Source organism: Hyperolius riggenbachi, chromosome 12 (genome assembly GCF_040937935.1).
Source record: "Hyperolius riggenbachi isolate aHypRig1 chromosome 12, aHypRig1.pri, whole genome shotgun sequence".
Lineage (NCBI taxonomy): Eukaryota > Metazoa > Chordata > Amphibia > Anura > Hyperoliidae > Hyperolius > Hyperolius riggenbachi.
In genome coordinates, this window is record NC_090657.1 from 215,783,568 (window position 1) to 215,809,286 (window position 25,719).

The window sequence follows — 25,719 nt, forward strand, 5'->3', positions numbered from 1 at the left end:
TAAATTCATAATAATTTCATATCATAAAAAGGTTCTCTAAACAAGCTATTAACCTAATCATCTGAATCAACTAATTACCTCTAAACACCTGTAAAAGATTTAAAAACTCCCAGCCTGATTCATTACTCATGGGTAAGACTGCCGACCTGACTGCTGTCCATACGGCCATCATTGACACCCTCAAGCAAGAGGGTAAGACACAGAAAGAAATTTCTGAACGAATAGGCTGTTCCCAGAGTGCTGTATCTTGCTGTATCTCAGTTGGAAGTCTGTGGGAAGGAAAAAGTGCGGCAGAAAACGCTGCACAACGAGAACAGGTGACCGGACCCTGAGGAAGATTGTGGAGAAGGACCGATTCCAGACCTTGGGGGACCTGTGGAAGCAGTGGACTGAGTCTGGAGTAGAAACATCCAGAGCCACCGTGTACAGGCGTGTGCAGGAAATGGGCTGCAGGTGCCGCATTCCCCAGGTCAAGCCACTTTTGAACCAGAAACAGCGGCAGAAGCGCCTGACCTGGGCTACAGAGAAGCAGCACTGGACTGTTGCTCAGTGGTCCAAAGTACTTTTTTGGGATGAAAGCAACTTTTGCATGTCATTCGGAAATCAAAGTGCCAGAGTCTGAAGAAAGACTGGGGAGAGGGAAATGCCAAAATGCCTGAAGTCCAGTGTCAAGTACCCACAGTCAGTGATGGTCTGGGGTGCCATGTCAGCTGCTGGTGTTGGTCCACTGTGTTTTATCAAGGGCAGGGTCAATGCAGCTAGCTATCAGGAGATTTTGGAACACTTCATGCTTCCATCTGCTGAAAAGCTTTATGGAGATGAAGATTTCATTTTTCAGCACGACCTGGCACCAGCTCACAGTGCCAAAACCACTGGTAAATGGTTTACTAACCATGGTATTACTGTGCTAAATTGGCCTGCCAACTCTCCTGACCTGAACCCCATAGAGAATCTGTGGGATATTATGAAGAGAGAGTTGAGAGACGCAAGACCCAACACTCTGGATGAGCTTAAGGCCACTAATGAAGCATCCTGGGCCTCCATAACACCTGAGCAGTGCCACAGACTGATTGCCCCCATGCTACGCTGCATTGAAGCAGTCATTTCTGCAAAAGGATTCCCTACCAAGTATTGAGTGCATAACTGAACATAATTATTCTCTTCTTTTATTGGTCGGATGAAATATGCTAATTTTTTGAGATAGGAATTTTGGGTTTTCATGAGCTGTATGCCAAAATCATCAATATTAAAACAATAAAAGGCTTGAACTACTTCAGTTGTGTGTAATGAATCTAAAATATATGAAAGTCTGTTTATCAGCACATTACAGAAAATAATGAACTTTATCGCAATATGCTAATTTTTTTTAGAAGGACCTGTTCTTTCCTTTGTGGTTAATCTGAGATTATGTGTAAGATGGCTCATCACCATCTGAAGAATATAAACTGCTGTCTCTAAAGACACCAGTGACATGCTGTGACAGAGGCTGCTTCCAGCGCCTGGGTTTTTTCCAGTGCCAGGTTTTGCCTCCAGCGTCAGGCATTTCCTCCAGTTCCAGGTTTAGACTCCAGTGTCAGGTTTTGCTGCCAGTGTCTGGTGTTTCCTGCAGTGCCAGATTTTGCCTCCAGTGTCCGGTCTTGCCTTCCGTGTCCGGTCTTTCCTCCAGAGTCTCTGTCTGATGTTGCCTAGTGTCCGGTCTTGCCTCCAGTGTCCGGTCTTGCCTCCAGTGTCCGGTCTTGCCTCCAGTGTCCGGTCTTGCCTCCAGTGTCCGGTCCTGCCTCCAGTGTCCGGTCCTGCCTCCAGTGTCCGGTCCTGCCTCCAGTGTCCGGTCTTGCCTCCAGTGTCCGGTCCTGCCTCCAGTGTCCGGTCCTGCCTCCAGTGTCCGGTCCTGCCTCCAGTGTCCGGTCCTGCCTCCAGTGTCCGGTCCTGCCTCCAGTGTCCGGTCCTGCCTCCAGTGTCCGGTCCTGCCTCCAGTGTCCGGTCCTGCCTCCAGTGTCCGGTCCTGCCTCCAGTGTCCGGTCCTGCCTCCAGTGTCCGGTCCTGCCTCCAGTGTCTGGTGTTTCCTCCGGAGTTGTGTGTTTCCTCCAGTGCTGGGTGTTTGGATAGTGTAATGGTTAAGGGCTCTGCCTCTGACACAGGAGACCTGGGTTCGATTCTCGGCTCTGCCTGTTCAGTAAGCCAGCATCTATTCAGTAGGAGACCCTGGGCAAGTCTCCCTAACACTGCTGCTGCCTATAGAGCGCATCCTAGTGGCTGCAGCTCTGGCGCTTTGAGTCCGCCCGTAGAAAAGCGCAATATAAATGTTCTGTGTTTGTTGTTGTTTGTTTCCTCCAGTGTCTGGTTTTGCCCTGGGTGTTGTGCAGCCTGTCTGGTTGGGTTTGGACTGTGCTATGGCTCCGCTGGATGACCTCTTATGCAGTCAGCAGTAATATGCATTATATATTGTTTCTTGCACGTGGCGTTTGGATTAATCTCCAGCAAATTACACATCAGTCAGGCAGATCCCAGCCATTGCCTGAAAGCCGATCCGGCTGCGGAAATTCTGCAGTACCGCCGGGTCCTCCTTTCATGTGGTCAGATCTGCTCAGTAGCTGTGTTATTCTTTCCTCCAGTCTTACATAGCAGAGGGGTGAGCGAGCGAGAGACCGGGAGCCCAAAACACTGAGGAATTCACACCCATTCCAGCTGCGCAACACAGAGACACTATATCATGCGGAGACCTGAATCCTACTCTGCTGTGCAGCACATATACCTATATATACATATATACCTTGCTCCAAATCTGCTCACCACTGTCCCACCCCTGATCACTGCTATAGGTCCTGTCAATAATCCCTGCTATAGGCCCCACCCCTGATCACTGCTATAGGCCCCACCCCTGATCACTGCTATAGGTCCCACCCATAATTACTGATATAGGCCCCACCCCTGATCACTGCTATAGGTCCCACCCATAATTACTGATATAGGCCCCACCCCTGATCATGGCTATAGGTCCCACCAGTAATCACTGCTATAGGTCCCACCCCTGAACACTGCTATAGGTCCCACCCCTGATCACTGCTGTGGGCCCCACTCCTCATCACTGCTATAGGTCCCACCCCTGATCACTGCTATAGGTCCCACCAGTAATCACTGCTATAGGTCCCACCCCTGAACACTGCTATAGGTCCCACCCCTGAACACTGCTATAGGTCCCACCCCTGATCACTGCTGTGGGCCCCACTCCTCATCACTGCTATAGGTCCCACCCCTGAACACTGCTATAGGTCCCACCCCTGATCACTGCTGTGGGCCCCACTCCTCATCACTGCTGTGGGCCCCACTCCTCATCACTGCTATAGGTCCCACCCATAATTACTGATATAGGCCCCACCCCTGATCATGGCTATAGGTCCCACCAGTAATCACTGCTATAGGTCCCACCCCTGAACACTGCTATAGGTCCCACCCCTGATCACTGCTGTGGGCCCCACTCCTCATCACTGCTATAGGTCCCACCCCTGATCACTGCTATAGGTCCCACCAGTAATCACTGCTATAGGTCCCACCCCTGAACACTGCTATAGGTCCCACCCCTGAACACTGCTATAGGTCCCACCCCTGATCACTGCTGTGGGCCCCACTCCTCATCACTGCTATAGGTCCCACCCCTGATCACTGCTGTGGGCCTCACCCCTAATCACTGTAGGTTCCACCCGCGTCCCTGGCGCGATATGCCGGCAACATGACTCTCCTCACCGCGTCCCTGGCAGGATATGCCGGCACATGACTCTTCTCACCCGTCTCTGTGGCGCCGTGGTACCGGTCTCTGTACCACCGTCGCTCTGCCGCCCTCGTACCGTTCTCTGCCACTGTCACACTGGTCTCTCTGCTGCTATTTCACCTTTTGCATCCATATAGACCAGGCTTTCTCAACCAGGGTTCCCTGAGTACTCTGCATAGGTTCCTTGGCATTTTCCCCCATTGTGGGGGAAGTATAATAGAGCACACTATATTAGGGGGTACTGTAGCAAGAAGCACTAATTTGGGGGGTCAGGAGACAGTATAATGAGTGGCACTGTAATAGGGGTAGTGAAATTAACAGCCACACAGACCATGCCTCCTGCAAAATAACTGCAGGGGTTCCTCGAGATCAAAACATAGTTTGCAGGGGTTCCTTGGGATCAAAAGTTATTTGCAGGGTTCCTCCAGGGTAGAAAGGTTGAGAAAGGCTGATATAGACTCTGCACTATACATTTTGTATCCTTTCTGTAATTATGGCTGAACGTGGCGGCTGCACAGAGTAGGGCTGTTTTCTGTTGCATGAACCTGGCACATGAGCACATGAAACATGTTACACATTGGTGACAGTGAGGTGTGGGAATGTGTGATCCGTGTCCTGGGGGTCAGAGGAGCCTGGTACTGGAAGCGTAGTCAGATCAGGTACTCATGCATACTGTACACACACTAATCACACATGTACACACTATTCACATACTGTGTACACACACACACACACACACACACACACACACACACACACACACACACACACACACACACACACACACACACACACACACACACACACACACACACACACACACACACACACACACACACACACACACACACACACACACACACACACACCCACACACCCTCTGCTGAGCTGCTATACTCACCTCCTCCCCCGTTCCTCTGTATACAGGTGAGGTTCTCCGCACAGAGTTTATTCCAGTACCTGCGAGACATCCAGAGCAATGCGGAGGCCATGGACGCTTTCACCAGGACTCTGCTGCAAGTCTTCAGGGACAACCAGCACAATAACCGGTACCTCCATCATGAGATGCACAGAAAGAGGAGCTGGGGGGTGGGGGGCAGCTGCTGGTAGCTATTAGAGGTAAATATTTTTTTGTATGTAAAATACCTCATGAGGCATTCTCCTCTTTCTTATTATTTTTTTTAAGCAATTCTGAAAGATTTTTCTCCATTTCTGAACATGAGGTAAAACATGAGGTAAATGCATAAAGTGAGGTAAAACATGAGGTATTTCAGCAGTAAGCATGCAGTAAATAAATAATAGTAGTCTTTAATTGTATTCCATAAATTAGGATAGTCTCAGGAATATGTTTTTTTTTTCAGCTTTTTTTGTGAGGGGGGGGGGGGGAGGTGTATTTGCTTATTTAGCAACCTATGAAAAGTATATTTATAGGCATCCCTTATAAAACAAAATCCAGTAAATATTTGGAGTTTTATTTCTACTATTCTTTTCTATTACACAGCCTAAATAGGAACGACACTAAAACAGCAATAGGAATGCCACTAAAAACTGCAGAATGCATACAAATGTAAAAACTGCAGAATGCATACAAATGTAAAAACTGCAGAATGCATACAAATTGACTTTACCTCCAGGTACAGGCTGGTCTTAACCTATTGCTGACCACGTCATGCAGATGGGTGTGGCCGCGGCGGTAGCCCCAGGACCGCCTAACGTCGATCGGTGAAAGGTCCTTGGGGCTCACACGCACTGATGCGTGCATCTCTGCTAGGTAGGCTCCGCCTTCAGCCTCCCAGCAGCGTTCCTTGTACAGCGCTGCGATCCACAGCAGCGCTGTACTGGGGACAGCCGTGTAATACGGCTGTCCCCCTGGGAGACCTGAAACTGATCGGTTGTCATAGGCTGAAGCCTATGACAGCTGGTCACGCTGATTGGCTGGTGGGGGGAGGAAGGGGGGAATACATAGAAACAAAAAAACACAGGGAAATGTATTAAAAAATAAAGACAAAGACATTTGCAAACAAACATCCGGGGGGTGATCTGACCCCACCAACAGAAAAGTGGGGATCACTTGTGTGCTGAGTTGTACAGCCCTACAGCGAGGCCTTAAAGCTGCAGTGGCCTAATTATAAGGAAAAAAAATGGCCTGGTCTTTAGGGGGTTGAACACTGTGGTCCTCAAGAAGTTAAACTGATCGGTAAATTATGTGCTAACATGCCCCCTAATTTCTATGAGAATAGCTATTCTCTGTAAAATGTATGAAAATTACCTCATGAATTACCTCATAATTTACCTCAAGACTAACCTCATGACTAACCTACCAGAATCGCTAAATGTCATTACCTCATGAGGTAAATTGTTTGATAACCCTACCAGAATTGAGGCCATTGTGTGGGATATGTGTATATTGTGATTATGAAATACATTCACATTTGTGTTGCACCACTTTAGACTTGTTTGGGGTTAATAATAGAGGAGAACAAATGAGACAAAAATGACCCAAGCAGAAAATTATATGATGATTCTCCAAACCTCCAATTACACCATGTAGACACCCATAGAACCTTTTCCCACCTGCCCGATAGCCACATATCTCATACGATGCCAGCCTCTCCACTGGGGATAAAATCCATATCCAGTTGTTGTAACCTCATCAGATTGGTTGCTGCATTTAGACTCCGCTCCCATAGAGTGGATGTAATCAGACGTGAGGAGGGGTCAGAGTAGTGATATGAAGTGTGCCAGCCATCATGGAGAATTTTAGGGGCAGCAACCAACCAATGACCTCCTCTCTCCTCCCCAGAGTCTCCATTCCACTGCTGAAGATGCTGGACCAGATGCTGGCCAATGGCTGCTTCGAGATCTTCACACAAGAGGAAAAGTAAATACAGTTTTCACTCTATATCTGCACATAAATAATTGTGTGTGTGTATATATATATAATTAATTAATACTTGCAGCTTGTTTGTACAGTGTGTGTGTGTGTGCAGTGTGTATTTGCATCATATGTCAGTTCTAGACTTTTTGCTGCCTGAGGCAAACTTGTAAGGATGCCCCCCCCCCCCCACCAGATTTGAAATGATCACACAGCACCCGAAGGGGCCCCTTGTATAGGGTAGCCAGGTATAGTTGCCCCCAATATATGTAGCCAGTATAGTTGCCCCAGTATATATTATTATCTGTGTAGACAGGGATGGGGTAGGGACAAGACAAAAGGGGAAGAGCACACTCAAATTGTTTCAAAACAATATAGATGACAAGCCTCTCCGTGGAATAATCTCACCTCTATAAGTTGCTGACTCGCCCGTATGGGTTGGTCGGTGTTAGCGCTTTTGTCCCTTTGTAGGCCAGGGACATAGGCTCTGGATACAGTGTTGCCGATCGCCTGCTGTCTCCTTTTGATCGCAGGATAACTCCGCCTTGGTACTTCCAAGTGTGGTCTCCAAACTGGCTGGTACTTGTAGTCCTCCCGGTTTGGAGATAGGTGGTGGTGGAATATGCGGAGTAATAAAGCAGAGAGGTGAAGAGGAGGGAATGGATAGTCATGCGGCACAGGTGACTAAGAGCCCAGTGCCCCTTGTAGCCAGGTATTTGCAGCCTCACCTGTGGAACAGCGAGAGTGGTGTCCTGGCTGGTGGGGCACACATGTGCGGTGTCACTGGCCGTGGAAATAGGAGAGGGAGAACTAAGGTATAGCGGCCCAGAGAGAGCTGGTCACATAGGGGAAGAGCTGGTGCGCTTGCAGGTCAGGCACTCTGTGGTGCGGCAGCTGTGTGAAACCGATACGCAGATGAGTGCTGTACTTCAGCGCTCCAAGTGGAGGTAGTTGAGCAAAGCAAGACACTGGCACGCTAACTGGAGTTGTCACTCACCGCTGCATGTGCTGATCTCAGATGGTCCTGCAGATGAGTGTTCTGCTCCAGCGTGCCAGCAAGATATAGATTGAGCTTCTATGGAGAGGCTGTAGCACTCGGCAGCACTGGGCGGCCAAGATTTGTGCAGAGAGAAGTGCTGATAAGGAATGTGTGCAGTAAGGAGACACAACGTGTCTGGATTAAAACAAAAAAATGGGTTTATTTTGCAACGCGTTTCAGGAGACCTTTCTCCCTTTATCAAGCTGACAAAAGGTTAGTTGGAAGTAGAGTTCCCCCTTAAATATGCCTGTGTTGCTGCTGAACCCCTGATCAGATTGGCATTTATATTTTCCAGGGCAGGAGTGCCTGGGATTGGTGAATAGGGTGCAGTCAGTTCATAGTGCTCCTTTGTCTCAGGGAAGGTGTAAACACGTCGGTAGCACGTGTTCCCTGCAGTGGGCAGAATGGGGGCAGCATCATCGCCTTTTATTAGCACTGAGATTTACAGCGGATAAGATGGTGTTACTGAGGGGTCAGCTGGTGGAGCGTTTTCCAGGCGATGTCCCCCCGCAGAGGGCGGAGCTCCTGATGTGGGATTGGAAGGTTGTGCCTGACTACTCCTCATATGATTCCATTTATCCAATAACTTCCAGATGTTCCCATTCCAGTGGCCTCTTTGTCTCACTTCCCTGCTTTGTATCGCTGCTGTCAGATTCGCTTACACGCTGTGTTCTCTCACCCGGCCGTGACTCCAATCGCCCCACGCCAGCAATGCGAGGTGATCATCTGCTGTCTGTATCTGTAAATCCTATCATTCCCGACCACAAGATGGGATAAGACTCGTCCTGGTCACTGCTCACCGTTTACGTACAACTGTCAGCACAGAGGTCACCGCTCAGTGTATATATACAGCTGTCAGCACTCCCAGAGGTCACCGCTCAGCTTGCACCCCCTTTGCTCATGAAATCATAAACGAAAGAAAGCCAGGCACTCAGGAGCTGAGTGCAGCAGCAAGCTGTAATGAAGCAAACGGTTAAACTACATGTTTCGGGCGGAGCCCTTCCTCAGGTTGCTCATGAAATCAATTAATTTGATATGCTGTTAAATTTGGGGTTGGTGACTGAAAATTGAGTTGCACAGTAGTATGTATATATATATATATATATATATATATATATATATATATATATATATACACACACTGCCCTCATTGAAAGCAGAGGTGTTGTCTTTCACCTGTAAACCTGGTTCAGATTGTGCATTAAGAATGTGTAATAGAGGAAGAATCCCCTCATTCTCCTGCAGAGTACCTGCACATAACTCTTAGCTGTACCCACAGTTACTGTACATTGCCTAGAGCCTGATCCATGTTCAGATTGTGCATGAAGAATGTGTAATAGAGGAGGAATCCCCTCATTCCCCTGCAGAGTACTTGCACATCATTCTTACATGTACCCACAGTCACATTGCCTAGGGCCTGATAGATGTTCTTTGGTCCTGTCTGTGCCCTCTACAAGTACTCTTACCAAGAGCTTCTTTTGATTTCTATTTAACATCTACTCTAGAGTGTCCATAAAAAACACAGAGGTACGCTAATGCTTAAAAGTTAGTGTCCCAACACATTGACTAATAAGATTTACTGGAACATCAGCTGGGTTCCGGTGCATAGAACTGCCCTCTTGTAGAAAATGGCCCTGGCCTTTTCTATATCAGACAGAGAAGGTAGAGGCTTTTTCTGCAAGGTGGTGGGGCTACACGCTGAAACCAATCCGATCTGGGACTCCAGTGAATCTTATACAGACGACCTGTTGGGACATTCACGTTGATAATAACAGGCTGAGTTGACACAAATGGTTAGCGTATCAGCTTCCTGGCCAGGAGATTTTTGTTCCCAAAAGAAGATTATTATTGTTGTTGATTTATATAGTGCCAGCATCTTCCGTGGCGCTGTAGCAGATGCCATCTTAATTTAGCTTTAAAAGTTCCTACGTTCCTAATCGCCCATCCCTAACCAATACCCTTCCTAACTCCCCCCACCTATTCTTAACCCTGAAATCCTAGCCTTGGCAATCAATGCTGACCTTTACCCACCCTCCTAATACTGGCGCCAACCCTCGCCAATACCTTCTGCTGTCTGCGTGGTTTTCAGAGTATGGAGCTCAGGCTTGTAGTTTTGTGACACAGGTGGCTGCTGATATTTAGTTATGGAGTGCCCAAACCAAGCGCTATGTGTGGGCAGAGGGTGGGACGCCAAATCCACGTCTCACAAATCCAGACATGACATTCCTTTATTTATACAGATGTGTGCATAAAATCTAAGAGGAGGATTAGGACAGAGGGATGGGGGGCTGTAGCTACAGATAGGGACTATTCTTACAAAAGAGGGACTGTTGGGAGCCGTTAGATAATCACAGGTGAAGCACGCTCCGGTTTATATTACGTGGGATGCAGACTCCGGGGATTCGCGGTCTCATTAGGGCGGGTCGCGGAGCACATTGTTCAGGGGTGATTGGCACAGCGGCCAGGGATGCTGTCATCACAGGCACACCGCTCTCCATTTCCTACACATCCGGAAGCCTTCTGTGTAATCTGGTGTTTGGCTAATGAGGTCCACCTGCAAATGATTACACTGCTTACATAAATACTGAAGAGACGAGCCGTTTCCTAGCGGGTAATGGAGGAAACCGTAACCGCTGTGAATACAGAACGCTCTTATTCCCGCCTATCAGGCAACCTGCAGCTGCACAAACACGCGGTGGCCATCTTGCTCTGTGACTTCAGGGGGCAGCCATCTTGTCTGGATAAAACTATGAATGTGAAGGGTGGACTTTCCCTTTGGCTGCTGACAAACCACAAAAGACAACCTAAAGTGAGAGGGATACGTAGGATGCCATCTTCATTACTTTATAAACAATGCCAGTTGCCTGGCTTCTGGGCTGATGCTGCCCTCTAATACTATATGTCTCTGCCCCGGAATGAGCATGCAGATCAGATGTGTGACTCCGCGAGCTGCATGCTTGTTGCAGGTGTGTGACTCAGAGGCGACTAAAGCCAAAAGCTCGGCATGCCAGCCAGGCAACCGGCATTGTTTATAAGGCAATTAATGCGGCAGCCTCCATATTCCTCTCGCTTCAGGCATACCTCACAACGTTTTGAGATGAGAACTTAAGCCAAATGAACTTCTCATTTGTATGCGTTTTAAATTTTAAGATTTTTGCGACAGTTCCTCTTTAACATTTTAAAATTAGTAATATATCCATTTAAAGGATGGGAATAAAGTTTAGAGTCAATCAAACACATTTTTCAGTAGAGAAATACATATATTTACTAAAGATGGCCCGAACCTCCGATTTTTGGTTCGCGAACTTCCGCAAATGTTTGCGAACATGCAGACTTTCGCGAACCTCAATAGATTTCAATGGGGAGGCAAACTTCTCTAATTACTGCAGCCACACGAGTGAGTGAAAAGGCTGACGCTGCCTGCGTTTTATAAGGGGGAGGGGAGGGGGGCTCCAGGAGGGAGTGTAGCCTGATTGGCTACAATGTGCCTGCTGACTGTGATGTAGAGGGTCAAAGTTGACCCTAAGGATACACTATGGGGGCGAATCGAACTCCTGGAAAAGTTTGCGGTTCTCCGCGATCGTGAACCCCGGAAGTTTGCCGGCGAACCGTTCAGGCCTTCTCTAATATTTACATAGAAAGAGGAACAAAGTCCTGAAAGAGGGACAAATGAGTTGGAAAAAGGGACAGAGGGACAGGGCTCCCAAAGAGGGACTGTCCCTCCAAAAAGAGGCACAGTTGGGAGCTATGCTTCAGGTTCCCTATGAAGCTTGGTTGGCAGGGCATGCTAGGTTGTGTAGTTGTTTCCCCCTTGGACATGGTTTTCTCCTGTTTTGTGTATTTCAGCCACCCCTTTGCCTTGGAGTTACTGGCACTTTGTAAAATGGAGATTAAGAAGTCAAAGAGCATCCAGAAGCTGCGATCCAGCATTGCTGTGTGAGTGACCCTGATATAATTATACTCCAGCCATTGTCTGATGAATCATACTGTATGCAAGCAGGCCTGATACTGTCACACTTACAAGCCATGCTGCAATCTCCAGATAAAGCATACATGGCAAGCTCTGGCCCACAACTTCTTTTCCCCACTTGTATAATGTTTGGCCTGTGAGCATCGGCCAATAGGAATTGCGTAGGCAGCGGACACACTTGTCTTTCAGTTTTCTGTGTGCGTTTGTGTGCGTTTTCTCTATCAATTACATTAGCTGCTGAGAAAAAAAAATACATACAATGTGCAGAACTATCCTGCAGGATGTCAGGTTTTTGTTTTTACTGCGTGCAAAAAATACATTGAAGTGTAAACTGGCCCATGGATTAATATAAGTTCTCAGTTTAAATTGTTTTTTCTGTGCAGAAAATGCACACAAAAATAGACAAATGTGTCTCCTGCCTAAGGCTAAACACTGAAACTATGAGGTGAGAGACAGGGGCTGAATGGAGGGGGAGAGTATGTGGAACTGTATAGGGGAGGAAAGGGCACTAGACTCCAGGGAACTGTGTAGGGGAAGGAGGGGGCCACTAGACACCAGGGAACTGTGTAGGGTAAGGAGATGGCCACTAGACACCAGGGGACTGTGTAGGGGAAGGAGGCGGCCACTAGACACCAGGGAACTGTGTAGGGTAAGGCGACGGCCACTAGACACCAGGGGACTGTGTAGGGGAAGGAGGCGGCCACTAGACACCAGGGAACTGTGTAGGAGAAGGAGGCGGCCACTAGACACCAGGGAACTGTGTAGGGGAAGGAGGTGGCCACTAGACACCAGGGAACTGTGTAGGAGAAGGAGGCGGCCACTAGACACCAGGGAACTGTGTAGGAGAAGGAGGCGGTCACTAGACACCAGGGAACTGTGTAGGAGAAGGAGGCGGCCACTAGACACCAGGGAACTGTGTAGGGGAAGGAGGTGGCCACTAGACACCAGGGAACTGTATAGGGGAAAAAGGTGGCCACTAAACACCAGGGAACTGTGTAGGGGAAGGAGGTGGCCACTAGACACCAGGGAACTGTGTAGGAGAATGAGGCGGCCACTAGACACCAGGGAACTGTGTAGGGGAAGGAGGTGGCCACTAGACACCAGGGAACTGTATAGGGGAAAAAGGTGGCCACTAAACACCAGGGAACTGTGTAGGGGAAGGAGGTGGCCACTAGACACCAGGGAACTGTATAGGGGAAAAAGGTGGCCACTAAACACCAGGGAACTGTATATGGGAAGGGGGGCCACTAGACACCAGGGAACTGTATGGGGAAGGGGGCCACTAGACACAAGGGAACTGTATAGGGGAGGGAGGGGGCCACTAGACACCAGGGAACTGTATAGGGGAGGGAAGTCAGTTTTGGGAAACATTGCATCATGTCTGTGATTACTTCTCTTCATCAGGAATCATTCTGCTCATACTACCTGTTCATTCTGTGATAGGTTTTGTGGTCTGATCCAGTTCCCAGGTGAGATCCGGAAGGAGGTCCTGGTGCAGCTGCTGATCTTGCTGTGTCACTCGTTCCCTGTGGTAAGTCCATGTTCTGCAGCTCCTTCTCTCATTTATGAGGCTGTGCACTGACTGTAGGGGACAGGAAGGCCACATTCTCTGCTAAAGACATGTTCAGGTTTGGAATGAGCTGGGAAGAGTCAAATGATCTCAGTGACTTGTGCTGTGACTTCCTTGCACTTCTTCTCTCTGCTGAGCTGGAAATCAGTCAAAATAAATAATATGACTGTAATGGAGAACGTGCTCTGCTTCCCTGCAGAGATCTCGGGGTACCATGCTGCTGCTGCTGCTGCTGCTCACACACTCACCTGCAGCCTGTACACTGAACACACTACACCAGCTCTAACATTTCTGCCTGCTTCTCCAAACCTAACGCTGCTGCTTTTATTAGTGCACTCAGATATCTGCCATCTGCAGTCAGGCTTTGTGCACATCACTTCCTGTTCTATCTGCATAGAAGGCAGGTGCTGATGGTTCACACAGGGATGCAGAGCTATCAGAGTTGATGTACAGTGTACACAGTATAGACAGGGACAGGAAGGACAGCACAGAGCAATGATCAGAGCTGATCTACAAGCCATGTGCATAAAGCTGTCGAACAGGAATGCAGAGCTATAAGAGCTTGATGTACAGTGTACACAGTATAGACAGGGACAGCACAGAGCAATGTTTAGACCTGATCTACAAGTCTTTAGAGTCATATCTCTGCATCCATGTGACAGCTTTAGAGCTGGTGTACATTGTATAGACAGGAACAGGAAGGACAGCGCAGAGAAATGACGAGACCTTATATACTAGTCATGTGAGTAAAGCTGTCACACAGGGATGCAGAGCTATCAGAGCTGGCGTACAGTGTACACAGTATAGACAGGGACATGGAGGACTGCACAGAGCAATGATCAGACCTGATCTACGAGCCATGTGAGTAAAGCTGTCACACAGGGATGCAGAGCTGGCGTACAGTGTACACAGTATAGACAGGAACAGGAAGGACAGCACAGAGCAATGATCAGACCTGATCTACGAGCCATATGAGTGAAGCTGTCACACAGGGATGCAGAGCTATTAGAGCTGGCGTAGTGTGTACACAGTATAGCAGGCCTGGATTTACATCAAGGAGCCTATAGGCACAGATGTCGTGGTACCCTAGACTCCACCCTCCATGAACCTACAAACCCCCCACTGAACCGCACTGCAAGTGTGCTAGCTGGCCAAGCTGTCATTTCTCCGTCACTTCCCTTACTCATCATAGGTAGCTACAAGTGTCCCTTAGCATTAGGTAGCCAGAGGTACCCTCAGTATTAAGTAGCTAGTGGTGCCTACCTACAGTGCCTTATGGTAAATCTGGCACTGCAGTATAGACAGGGACATGGAGGACTGCACAGAGCAATGATCAGACCTGATGTACGAGCCATGTGAGTAAAGCAGTCACACAGGGATAGGACAGCACAGAGCAATGATCAGATAAAGCCGTCACTGCCACTAATGGCATTATTTGCCTTCCCCACACCCCCTGGCTTTGGGGGCCAACTGATCTGAAGAGCAAGGTCTTCCTCCAAGGCCCCCACTCCCCCATGGCTGCAGTGTCCCCTGTGCAGTAGAAAGTAGACCTCCCTCTTCATAACAGCACCACCTAGTGGCCAGAGGGAATGGAAGCTACTGTAAATTGTGGATGTTTTTAGTAACTTGGTGTGCTGTCCTAGGAGGCCCTGAATGACTTATAAATACAGTTACCATTTAAGAAAAATTCACTCCACCAGTATCTTGTTATTGGCGGATAGCTGGGAAGGTGGAGTTATCCTGTGGTGTTATCACATGACTCATGGTTGCTTCCTGTCTCCAGGTGAGGAAGTCTACGGCCAGTGAGCTGTATGAAATGTTTATCACATATGATGACATTGTGGACCCAGAGGTACTGGATGAAGTGATGGCGGTTATCAGTGACACCAGCTGGTAAGTACATAATGCTGTTACTGTGACTATGATCTGATATGACCCAGGAAAAGGTTTCAGCCTTTTCCCAACTGGTAAATCCAGGCTAATCAGACGGATTATTCATGTCTTTATATAGCACTGACATCTTCTGCAGCACTTTACAGTGTACATAGTCATGTCACTGACTGTCCTCAGAGGAGCTCACAATCTAATCCTACCATAGTCATAGTGTAATGCTGGGAATACACCATAAGTTTTTTTCAGCAGATAGATGGTTCGATAGATATTTTCCAACAGGTCCAATCTTATTTTCGATCGTTTTTTTTCTGATCAATTTCTCATAGACGGTACTCTTTCTCATAGCTATGTACTCTATATAGCACTGACATATTCTGTAGCACTTTACAAATACATAATAATAATAATAATAATAATAATATGGTAGGATATTATTTAAAGTGGGATGCAAAAATTTAGGCAACCTTGTTAATCATCATGATTTTTCTGTATAAATCGTTGGTTGTTACGATAACAAATGTCAGTTAAATATATGATATAGGAGACCCACACAGTGATATTTGAGAAGTGAAATTAAGTTTATTTTATTTACAGAAAGTGTGCAATAATAGTTTAAACAAAATTAGGCAGGTGCATCAATTTGGGCTCCACAAAAAAGAAATGGAATCAATATTTAGTAGATGCGCTTTTTGCAGAAATTACAGCCGCTAAAAGCTTCCTGTAGGTTCCAAAGAGAGTCTGGATTCTGGTTGAAGGTATTTTGGACCATTCCTCTTTACAAAGCATCTCTAGTTCATTCAGGTTTGATGGCTTCTGAGCAGGGACAGTTCTCTTTAACTCACACCACAGATTTTCAATTATATTCAGGTCTTGGGGCTGAGATGGACATTCCAGAATGTTGTACTTGCTCCTCTGCATGAATGCCTTAGTGGATTTTGAGCAGTGTTTGAGGTTGTTGTCTTGTTGAAAGATCCAGCCCCGGCGCAGCTTCAATTTTGTCACTGTTTCCTGGACATTGGTCTCCAGAATCTGCTGATACTGAGTGGAATCCATGCGTCCCTCAACTCTGACAAGATTCCCAGTCCCTGCGCTGGCCACACAGCCCCACAGCATGATGGAACTACCACCATATTTTACTCTAGGCAGAAGGTGTTTTTCTTGGGATGATGTGTTGTTTTTCCTCCATGTATAATGCCCCTTGTTATGGCCAAATAACTCCATTTTAGTTTCATCAGTCCACAGCACCTTATTCCAAAATGAAGCTGGCTTGTACAAATGTGCTTTAGCATACCTCAAGCGGCTCTGTTTGTGCTGTGGACTTCCTTTGCATCACTCTTGCATACAGCATCTCCTTGTGTAAAGTGCGCTGAATGGTTGAACGATGCACAGGGACTAGATCTGCAGCAAAATTATGTTGTAGGTCTTTGTTGCTGGTCTGTGGGTAGACTCTGACTGTTCTCACCATTCGTCGCTTCTGTCTTGCCAAGATTTTTCTTGGTCTGCCACTTTGAGCCTTAGCTTGAACTGAGCCTGTGGTCTTCCAATGTTCCTAACTGTGGAAACAGACAGCTGAAATCTCTGAGACAGCTTTCTGTATCCTTCCCCTAGACTATGATGGTGAACAATATTTGAGAGTTGTTTTGAGACCCCCATGTTGCTACTCTTTAAAGAAAATTAAGAGGAGGGAAACTTACAGTTGACCCTCTTAACCACTTGCCGACCGCACGCTTATACCGTGCGTCGGTGGCAGCTGCAGGACCAGCGACGCAGTACTGCGTCGCCAGCTGCAGGCTGATTAATTAGGAAGCAGCCGCTCGCGCGAGCGGCTGCTTCCTGTCAAATCACGGCGGGGGGCTCCGTGAATAGCCTGCGGGCCGCCGATGGCGGCTCGCAGGCTAAATGTAAACACAAGCGGAAATAATCCGGTTTGTTTACATTGTATGGCGCTGCTGCGCAGCAGCGCCGTAAGGCAGATCGGCGATCCCCGGCCAATCAGCGGCCGGGGATCGCCGTCATGTGACAGGGGACGTCCTGTCACTGGCTGCACAGGACGGATAGCGTCCTGTGCAGCCCGGATCACCGGGGATGAGCAGGTAGGAGAGGGAGGGGGAGGATTTCGCCGCGGAGGGGGGCTTTGAGGTTTCCCCCCCCCCCCGCAACACCCAGGCAGGCAGGAGAGATCAGACCCCCCCTGCACATCATCCCCATAGGGGGGAAAAAAGGGGGGCGATCTGATCTCTCTGCCTACAACCTGATCTGTGCTGGGGGCTGTAGAGCCCACCCAGCACAGATCACTAAAAACCACGCTGGTCCTTAAAGAGAATCTGTATTGTTAAAATCGCACAAAAGTAAACATACCAGTGCGTTAGGGGACATCTCCTATTACCCTCTGTCACAATTTCGCCGCTCCCCGCCGCATTAAAAGTAGTCAAAAACTGTTTTAAAAAGTTTGTTTATAAACAAACAAAATGGCCACCAAAACAGGAAGTAGGTTGATGTACAGTATGTCCACACATAGAAAATACATCCATACACAAGCAGGCTGTATACAGCCTTACTTCTGAATCTCAAGAGATCACTTGTGTGTGTTTACCTTCTGTCCCCAGCTTCTCTCATGCACTGAACCTTACAGGCTTCCTGCAGACAGCTCTGCCTATGTCGTTCATTCCTCAGTATGTGACAGACCAGCTCCTTTCACAGCCTCCAGAGGAGGATTTTTATCCAGCTCTCTTCTATCACTGATAAGATAGCAGAGAAGCTGCTGGCTTATGTAAATAAAACACACACTGGAGTGTGCATAGAGGAACAGTTCAACACTGAAGAACTTGGCAGCCTTCCAGACACAGGCCGACAAGTCTGACAGGGGAAAGATACATTGATTTATTACAGAGATGGTTATAGTAGAAAGAGCTGCAGCAAGCCAGATCACATTAGAATAGGTTTAGGAACTTGTAGGAAGGTAGAAAAAACGTTGTAATTTTTGTTACAGAGTCACTTTAAGGTGGTGGGGGGGGGGGGGGGGGGGGGGGGGTAAAGGGTGGGTCATCAAGTGGTTAAATAATCTTTCTCATAAATCGATTCACCTGTGTATGTAGGTCAGGGTCACTGAGCTTACCAAGCCAATTTGAGTTCCAATAATTAGTTCCAAAGGTTTTGAAACCAATAAAATGCCCAAATTTATGCACCTGCCTAATTTTATTTAAACAATTATTGCACACTTTCTGTAAATCCAATAAACTTCATTTCACTTCTCAAATATATCTGTGTGTTTCTCCTATGTGATAAATTTAAGTGACTTTTTTTATCGTAACAACCAACAGTTTATACAGGAAAATCATGACTATCAACAAGGTTGCCCAAACTTTCGCATCCCACTGTATATAGCACTGACATATTCTGTAGCACTTTACAAATACATAATAATTATAATCTGGTAGGATATTATTTATATAGCACTGACATATTCTGCAGCACATTACAGAATACATAGTCATGTCGCTGACTGTCCTCAGAGGAGCTCACAGTCTAATCCTATCACAGTCTAATGTCCTCCCATATTATTATTATTATTATTGCTGCTCCCTTGCCACTGTATAATAGTAACAAGCACAGTGTCTCTGCAGGGAGGATGATCTGGCCAGTGTGAGGGAGAAGCGCAACTACCTGTGTGACCTGATCCGAGTGCCGAAACCTTCGCCAGCCGCCAAGGTGAGCCGCCATGTCCTGCTTATGGTGCACTTGCTTAATTCCAAGATGCATACAATTTGCATGCAAGCTGAAATATTTTGCATCTCATTGACCATCTATAGTAATGAAAGTGTTATACAGTGCTATAGACTCACTAAATCTCTGACTCCCCTGGCAGAGTAGTGGGGGGAGTTCTATTGTAATGTCATGTGCAGCAGTAGTGGGCAGAGCCTTATCATATGCAGCAGTAGTGGGCAGAGCCTTATCATATGCAGCAGTAGTGGGCAGAGCCTTATCATATGCAGCAGTAGTGGGAAGAGCCTTATCATATGCAGCAGTAGTGGGCAGAGCCTTATCATATGCAGCAGTAGTGGGAAGAGCCTTATCATATGCAGCAGTAGTGGAAGAGCCTTATCATATGCTGTCTCATGTGCAGCAGTAGTGGGAGGAGTCACGCTGTATTCTCATGTGCAGCAGTAGTGGGCAGAGCCTTATCATATGCTGTCTCATGTGCAGCAGTAGTGGGAGGAGTCACGCTGTATTCTCATGTGCAGCAGTAGTGGGCAGAGCCTTATCATATGCAGCAGTAGTGGGCAGAGCCTTATCATATGCAGCAGTAGTGGGCAGAGCCTTATCATATGCAGCAGTAGTGGGAGAGCCTTATCATATGCAGCAGTAGTGGAAGAGCCTTATCATATGCTGTCTCATGTGCAGCAGTAGTGGGAGGAGTCACGCTGTATTCTCATGTGCAGCAGTAGTGGGCAGAGCCTTATCATATGCTGTCTCATGTGCAGCAGTAGTGGGAGGAGTCACGCTGTATTCTCATGTGCAGCAGTAGTGGGCAGAGCCTTATTATATGCTCTCTCATGTGCAGCAGTAGTGGGAGGAGTCACGCTGTATTCTCATGTGCAGCAGTAGTGGGCAGAGCCTTATCATATGCTCTCTCATGTGCAGCAGTAGTGGGTGGAGTCACTATGCTCTCATGTACAGCAGCAGTGGGAGGAGTCACGCTGTATTCTCACGTGCAGCAGTAGTGGGCAGAGCCTTATCATATGCTCTCTCGTGCAGCAGTAGTGGGAGGAGTCACGCTGTATTCTCATGTGCAGCAGTAGTGGGCAGAGCCTTATCATATGCAGCAGTAGTGGGCAGAGCCTTATCATATGCTGTCTCATGTGCAGCAGTAGTGGGAGGAGTCACGCTGTATTCTCATGTGCAGCATTAGTGGGAGGAGTCTCACTGTATTATCTGCATATGCAGCAGTAGTAGGAGGAGTCACTATGCTCTCCCATGTCCAGCATGAGTGGGATGAGTCTTATTATATTATTTTGTGTGCAGTAGTAGTGGGAGGAGTTACGCTGTATTCTCTCATGTGCAGCAGTACTGGGAGGAGTCACTGCATGCTGATGATTAGTTGCTGGTAATCTGTTGGCATGAGGTATAGCAGTGGTTAATCTTCTGGCTGTATGATATTCATGTTATGTATGTAATCCAGATGTGGCATCCGTAGCTGTGTGCTGCTGAGGAATGTCAGGAATTAGAGTGTGGGCCGGTGGTCTCCACATACACCATACATCTGCTCAGGCTCTTCTTCCTCAGAGGATTCCCTGATGGGGATAACGTCAGGTGATAGTCTCCTCCATAGCCAGGGACAGAGCGATGCTGCGGTGGTTACTGCAGCATTGGGAATGACAGAATTACTCCATCGCTGTGCAGATCTGTAGACTGTACAGCGTGTCCCCAGTACTTTCCTCATCCTTCCTCACTAACAGGAATGGGAGAGGATGATTGGTTGTCAAGAGATGGTCAATGAGATCCTAGCTTGTAGGCAGATGTCATAGGAATGGGTAAATGGTAAATCCGAATTGACAGGAAATGCATGTGATTGGCCCAATGCCAGGGTGCATAAAATCTGCATTGTTACCTGCCTAGTTACTGAGCGAGGAGCCTGCAATGTTCATGCATGATTGTAAGGCTACATGTGGTGTGCAGAGGCAGAGCTACTGGTTTGTGATTGTTTCTGGTGACAGTTCAGTGTGAGGCCAGCTCCTCCCCCTGCACAGGGATGTATCACCTGGAGAGAGACTATCTGTACACAGCTAAACTGTCACCCCACGCAATCAGGTTGGATCATAAATCCTCAGTGTCGAGTCTCTTCGGATATGTGGGCTCTGTGCAGAGCTGCCGGATAGACAAGTTATTTTCAGTCACCTGTGTATCGTATTGGTGTTCTGCAATAACCAGAACTTTACATGGGAGGAAACCGATATTGCTTCATTAACTGACAGCTGACTAGTTATTAGTTTATGATTATCCATGTGCCACATCTCAGCCACCAGTGCTACATTATTATTATTACTGTCTATGAATCGTGCTTCTGTAGTTGGGGTCTCAGAGATACTGATGTCATTGGGGGATACATGCAGCCAGGTAGACATTTGGTAGTGGTTCTGTCCACGTCACAGGTTCTGGAATGGAGACCACTAGTCCCAGCTGACTAACTGCTGCTACTACGAGGGCCGTTCAGAAAGTAGCAGCCATTGCCATGAAAGGTATTCTTTCTGTGTAATGCAACGTGTATCTGTCAGGTTATCCTTTTATCACCCTGCAGTGCTTGTCGCGCATCTGCAGAACCTTGTAAAAAAAAAAAAAAAGATAAATGCTTAAAGCGGTATTGTCACCATAAAAATCTAATTTCAACAGCAACTGGTCTGAGTGTATTAAGTGATAAAGATGCTAATTCTGCATTCAAAACTTGCAAAACTTTTTCTGCTGTTGTGGTTTGGAGTTATCACATACTTTAGGAGCACTGGCCCTAGTACCAAAGAGTTCAATGCTGGGAGTTCTTTTTATCTATAATATATTCCTCCTCTTCTATTTATTTCCCTGCCTAGTTGCTTATCAGAAACGCCCTCTGATTACTTGTGTTTACAAGCAAGGCTGAGGTGACTCAGTGATTGGATGTATAAATAAATAAAAAGAGACAGTGCAGTTGTTAGTATACACCTCAGTGGGAGTGTATGAAGACTCTGGGAGGAGGGCAGCTAATGAATACACAATGAGCTAGAGAAGGGAGGGGGGAAAACAAGAGTTAGGAAGATATGATGTCGGCATTAGCTTGGCAAGATGGCCACTGCATAGAATAGGATTTTCTGCTTTTCCTTTATAAAATAAACAGGAATCATTATGTGGATAGCACAATAAATATGTTATGCAAGTAGAAGAAGTATTTATCTGCTTATATATGTGTTTTTTTCATTCTAGGTTAGCATGGGTGTTGCTTGTTCGATAAAGAGAACCCAAGGTGGGTTCTAAGAATCCAATTAGCAGAGAGGTTTGGTCTGCATATAATGCTTTGTTGCTATGATGTTTCCCCCCAGCCCCTCTCTGCGCTCTGCTGGCCCCCAAAAATAATTCGCCGTGCTGGTGACACATGTGAAGTGTCAGTTTGCTGCTCCCCCGCCTCCTCCATAGCACCGGTCCAAGCCTGCGTCTCTTCCCTTCAATCAGCGGGGAGGGAAGGGACGCGGGAGGGAACCGGTGCTATGGAGGAGGCGGGAGAGCTGCAGACTGACACTTCACATGTAAACAGTTGTCACCAGCAGGGCAATTGATTTATAGGGCATAGCAGAGCGCAGGGGGGGGAGACGGTATAGCAACATAGGGGTTATTATATGCAGACCCAGCCTAGGTATGCTAATTGGATTCTTAGAACCCACCTCGAGTTCTCTTTAAAGGGAACCTGAAATAACAAGTGACATCCATGCTAACCTACAAATAAAAAAAACCAACAACACATATATATATATATATATTTATATATAAGTAGATAAATACTAGTTCTACTTACATAACAGATGTATTGTACTGTCCATGTTATGATTCTTTTGATTTTTATAAAGGAAAAGCAGAGAATCCTATTTTAGACAGTTTCCATCTTGGTTACCTTTGAATGAAACTAATCCTGACATTTCCTCCCTCAGGGCCCGTTTCCACAAGAGCGAATCTACATATGTTTCCTGCATGCAGATTCGCATAGACAATACAAGTGGATGGGACTGTTTCCACTTGTCATGATTTCTGAGCGTTTTTCTGTGCAGAAAAAAAGCTGCACGGTAGACCCCGCAGAATTCGCATACCGCTATGCGAATCGCGTACAATGTATTTAATAGGAAATTCGCATGCGATTTCGCATAAAATCAATGTAAAAGCACACAGGCACTGACATGGTTAAATTCGCATACTTACTAACTTGTGAAAACACCTGCGAATTCGCTGTAAAATTCGCATACGCGTGCAAATCTGTTTTATGTTTTCCGCGACTAATTCGCACAGCACAAGTGGAAACGGGCCCTCACTCTTTTTTTTTTCTTCTCTTGCTAATGGTATATTCGTTACCTGCCCTCCCCCCAGAGCCTTCAGACACTCCCACTGAGGTCTATACTAGGAAGTGCACTGTCTTGTGTCATTAGAAGGAGGGGGAAATAAAGGGAAGAGGAAGAATATAGTCTAGATAAAAAGACCACTCCCAGAATGCAATTTTTTGCAAGCAGATGGCAATGGCAATTAAAGGGCCAACGCCAAACCATAATAGCAGAAAAAGTTTTGAATGCAGGATTAGCATCTTTATCACTTAATACACTCAGACCAGTTGCTGTTGAAATTTGCTTTTTATGGTGACAATCCCGCTTGAAGTGAGAAGTATATGGAGGCTGCCATATTTTTTTCTTTTTAAACTATACCAGTTGCCTGGCAGTCCTACTGATCCTATGTCTCTAATACTTTAAGCCACAGTCCCTGAACAAGATGCAGCATATCAGATGTTTCTGGCATTATTGTCAGATCTTATAAGATTAGCTGCATGCTGGTTTCTGGTGTGGTTTCTGGCGATCTTCAGACACTACTGCATCCAAATAGATCAGTAGGACAGCCAGGCAACTGGCATTGTTTAAATAAAGGAGAAGTAGGAGGAGGCTGCCATGTTTATTTCCTGTTAAAGGAACCTGAAGTGAAGTTATTATGTGGAGAAATAAGATGACACAGCAGTTTGTGTAAAATAAATGTTTGCTTAAAGGGGTTCTGTGGAGAGGCTCAAAAGACACAATCCGATACTTACCTGGGGCTTCTATCAGCCCCTTGCAGCTATAATGTCCTGCACTGTCCTCGGCTCCCCGCCGCCGCTCCTGGTCTAATAGTCTAAATAGACGATTAATGCTCGCTCCTGCGCGTCATCGGAAGCTTACTACGCAGGCGAAGTATGAAGTTTTCTTGTACTGCGCAGTATGCACCCGATGTCGCTAGATTAGACTGGGACCGGAGGCGGGGAATGGAGGATCGTAGGAGGACGGCGCGGGACATGACAGCTGCAGGTGGCCGATAGCAGCCCCAGGTAAGTGTTGAATTTTGTCCTTTTAACCCCTCCACAGAATCCATTTAATTAATAATAAGATGTATGGCTACTTTAACAGCCAATTTCAAAGTAATTTGGTGGCCAACCAATAGACCGATCTCTCTCTGATCTGAGCAGAGAGAGATCTGTTGGCCGCCATAAACCGCAAGCCGATTCCAAATCGTCTTGTAACCAGCCAATATCCCTCTAATGTTTTATGTCCCCCTAGTGCCCATACAGTTATAGTTTACCTGCTGCCATCCATGCTAAGTGTTCTCCTACCTCCGCCTTTGCGCTTCCATGTGGTTGCTGGCGTTCTAGCACCAGTCACACAGGCGCCCCATGTGCTCTATGCCAGTAGTTATGCGGGGTCTGTATGTGGAAATAGGGCAGGGACACTGCACAGATAGTGTGTCAGGGGGTATAACTGAATTGGGAGGGCGGTGGGGAAAGGGTGTCACATTCGTTGTTTACGATTATCACACACTGTTACACAACCAATGGAGCATGTCCGATCTGCACATGTGACTAATGCCCACCTGCAATTGGTTGAAATGTTCATTAGGGATTATCACAGATATGCAAATTGTTTGGAGTTGATGCAAATATATGCAGCTTAAAAATGGACCAATCAACTTAAACCCAGGTTTTAAACTGCATAGATTTGTATAAAAATCTGCATAATTTTGGAACAATTTACATCTCATTACTTATCACTAATGTTGATCAGGCATGCTGTTGGTGGCACTGATTTTCATCTGATTTGATAATGATCGATTCTGAAGGTCTGTCAGCTACCAAGTCTATAGATATATGGCCACCTCGCCTCTCACCCACATACAGTAGTAACAGCAGCTGAATCACCTGTGTGAGGGCCACACCATTTACTCACCACAGTCATTATGTCCAACTCGGTTGGTTTATCAGAGAGGTACATCATTTCAGATTGTATGCAGCCTGCTGGGCCAATCAGATTAAGCATTTACAGTGTATAAACGTGCTTAAACATTGCATTGGCTGTGTGTGGTCAGGATCGCACAGGTGGCTTTGTAGTCCTCTGTGTCCTGGAATGCTGTCATAACTCTCTCTGTTTCCTGCAGGTGGTGAAATCATGACCAGGGTGACGCTGCGGGGAAACACTGTACGAGGGCTGCACTTCCGGCTTTGCTCACTAGGTGGCACTTTATGTATGCGTTTATCATGGCCGATTACCTGCATGTGATTATTGTGTCATGTCACATGAATAAATCATGCTTTATGTATACCAGACATCTGCAGAGACTGATTAATCACAGAGGTTCCAGCGGCTGCTAAGAATGGAGACAAGTCCACTTTGTGGCTTTCAGTGTGAGGGTCCCAGGAATAACAACCTATTGGTCACTGAGCTTTATGCACCCCACTATGTTCTAATATAACCTAAGTGTTTGGTCACTAGGGATGATCAATGAGCTGCAAATATTTCTGAGTTTATGCAACTTGAAAATGTACCAATCAAGGCCCCTTAAGGTTTAAATTGATTGGTTCAGTTTCAAG

General features: G+C 46.8%; 1 protein-coding gene across 1 annotated transcript in view; it reads left to right on the plus strand.

The window, feature by feature from the left end:
• Positions 1-25,450, plus strand: part of LOC137542290 (tubulin-specific chaperone D-like) — a 343,085-nt gene extending 317,635 nt beyond the window's left edge. Inside the window, exons 34-40 of the mRNA XM_068264095.1 lie at positions 4,694-4,815; positions 6,570-6,647; positions 11,527-11,616; positions 13,094-13,181; positions 15,004-15,113; positions 18,737-18,821; positions 25,287-25,450. Coding sequence (XP_068120196.1) covers positions 4,694-4,815; positions 6,570-6,647; positions 11,527-11,616; positions 13,094-13,181; positions 15,004-15,113; positions 18,737-18,821; positions 25,287-25,301 — 588 coding nt within the window. The 3' untranslated portion in view covers positions 25,302-25,450. The remainder of the gene's footprint in view (positions 1-4,693; positions 4,816-6,569; positions 6,648-11,526; positions 11,617-13,093; positions 13,182-15,003; positions 15,114-18,736; positions 18,822-25,286) is intronic.
• The last annotated feature ends 269 nt before the right edge of the window (positions 25,451-25,719 follow it).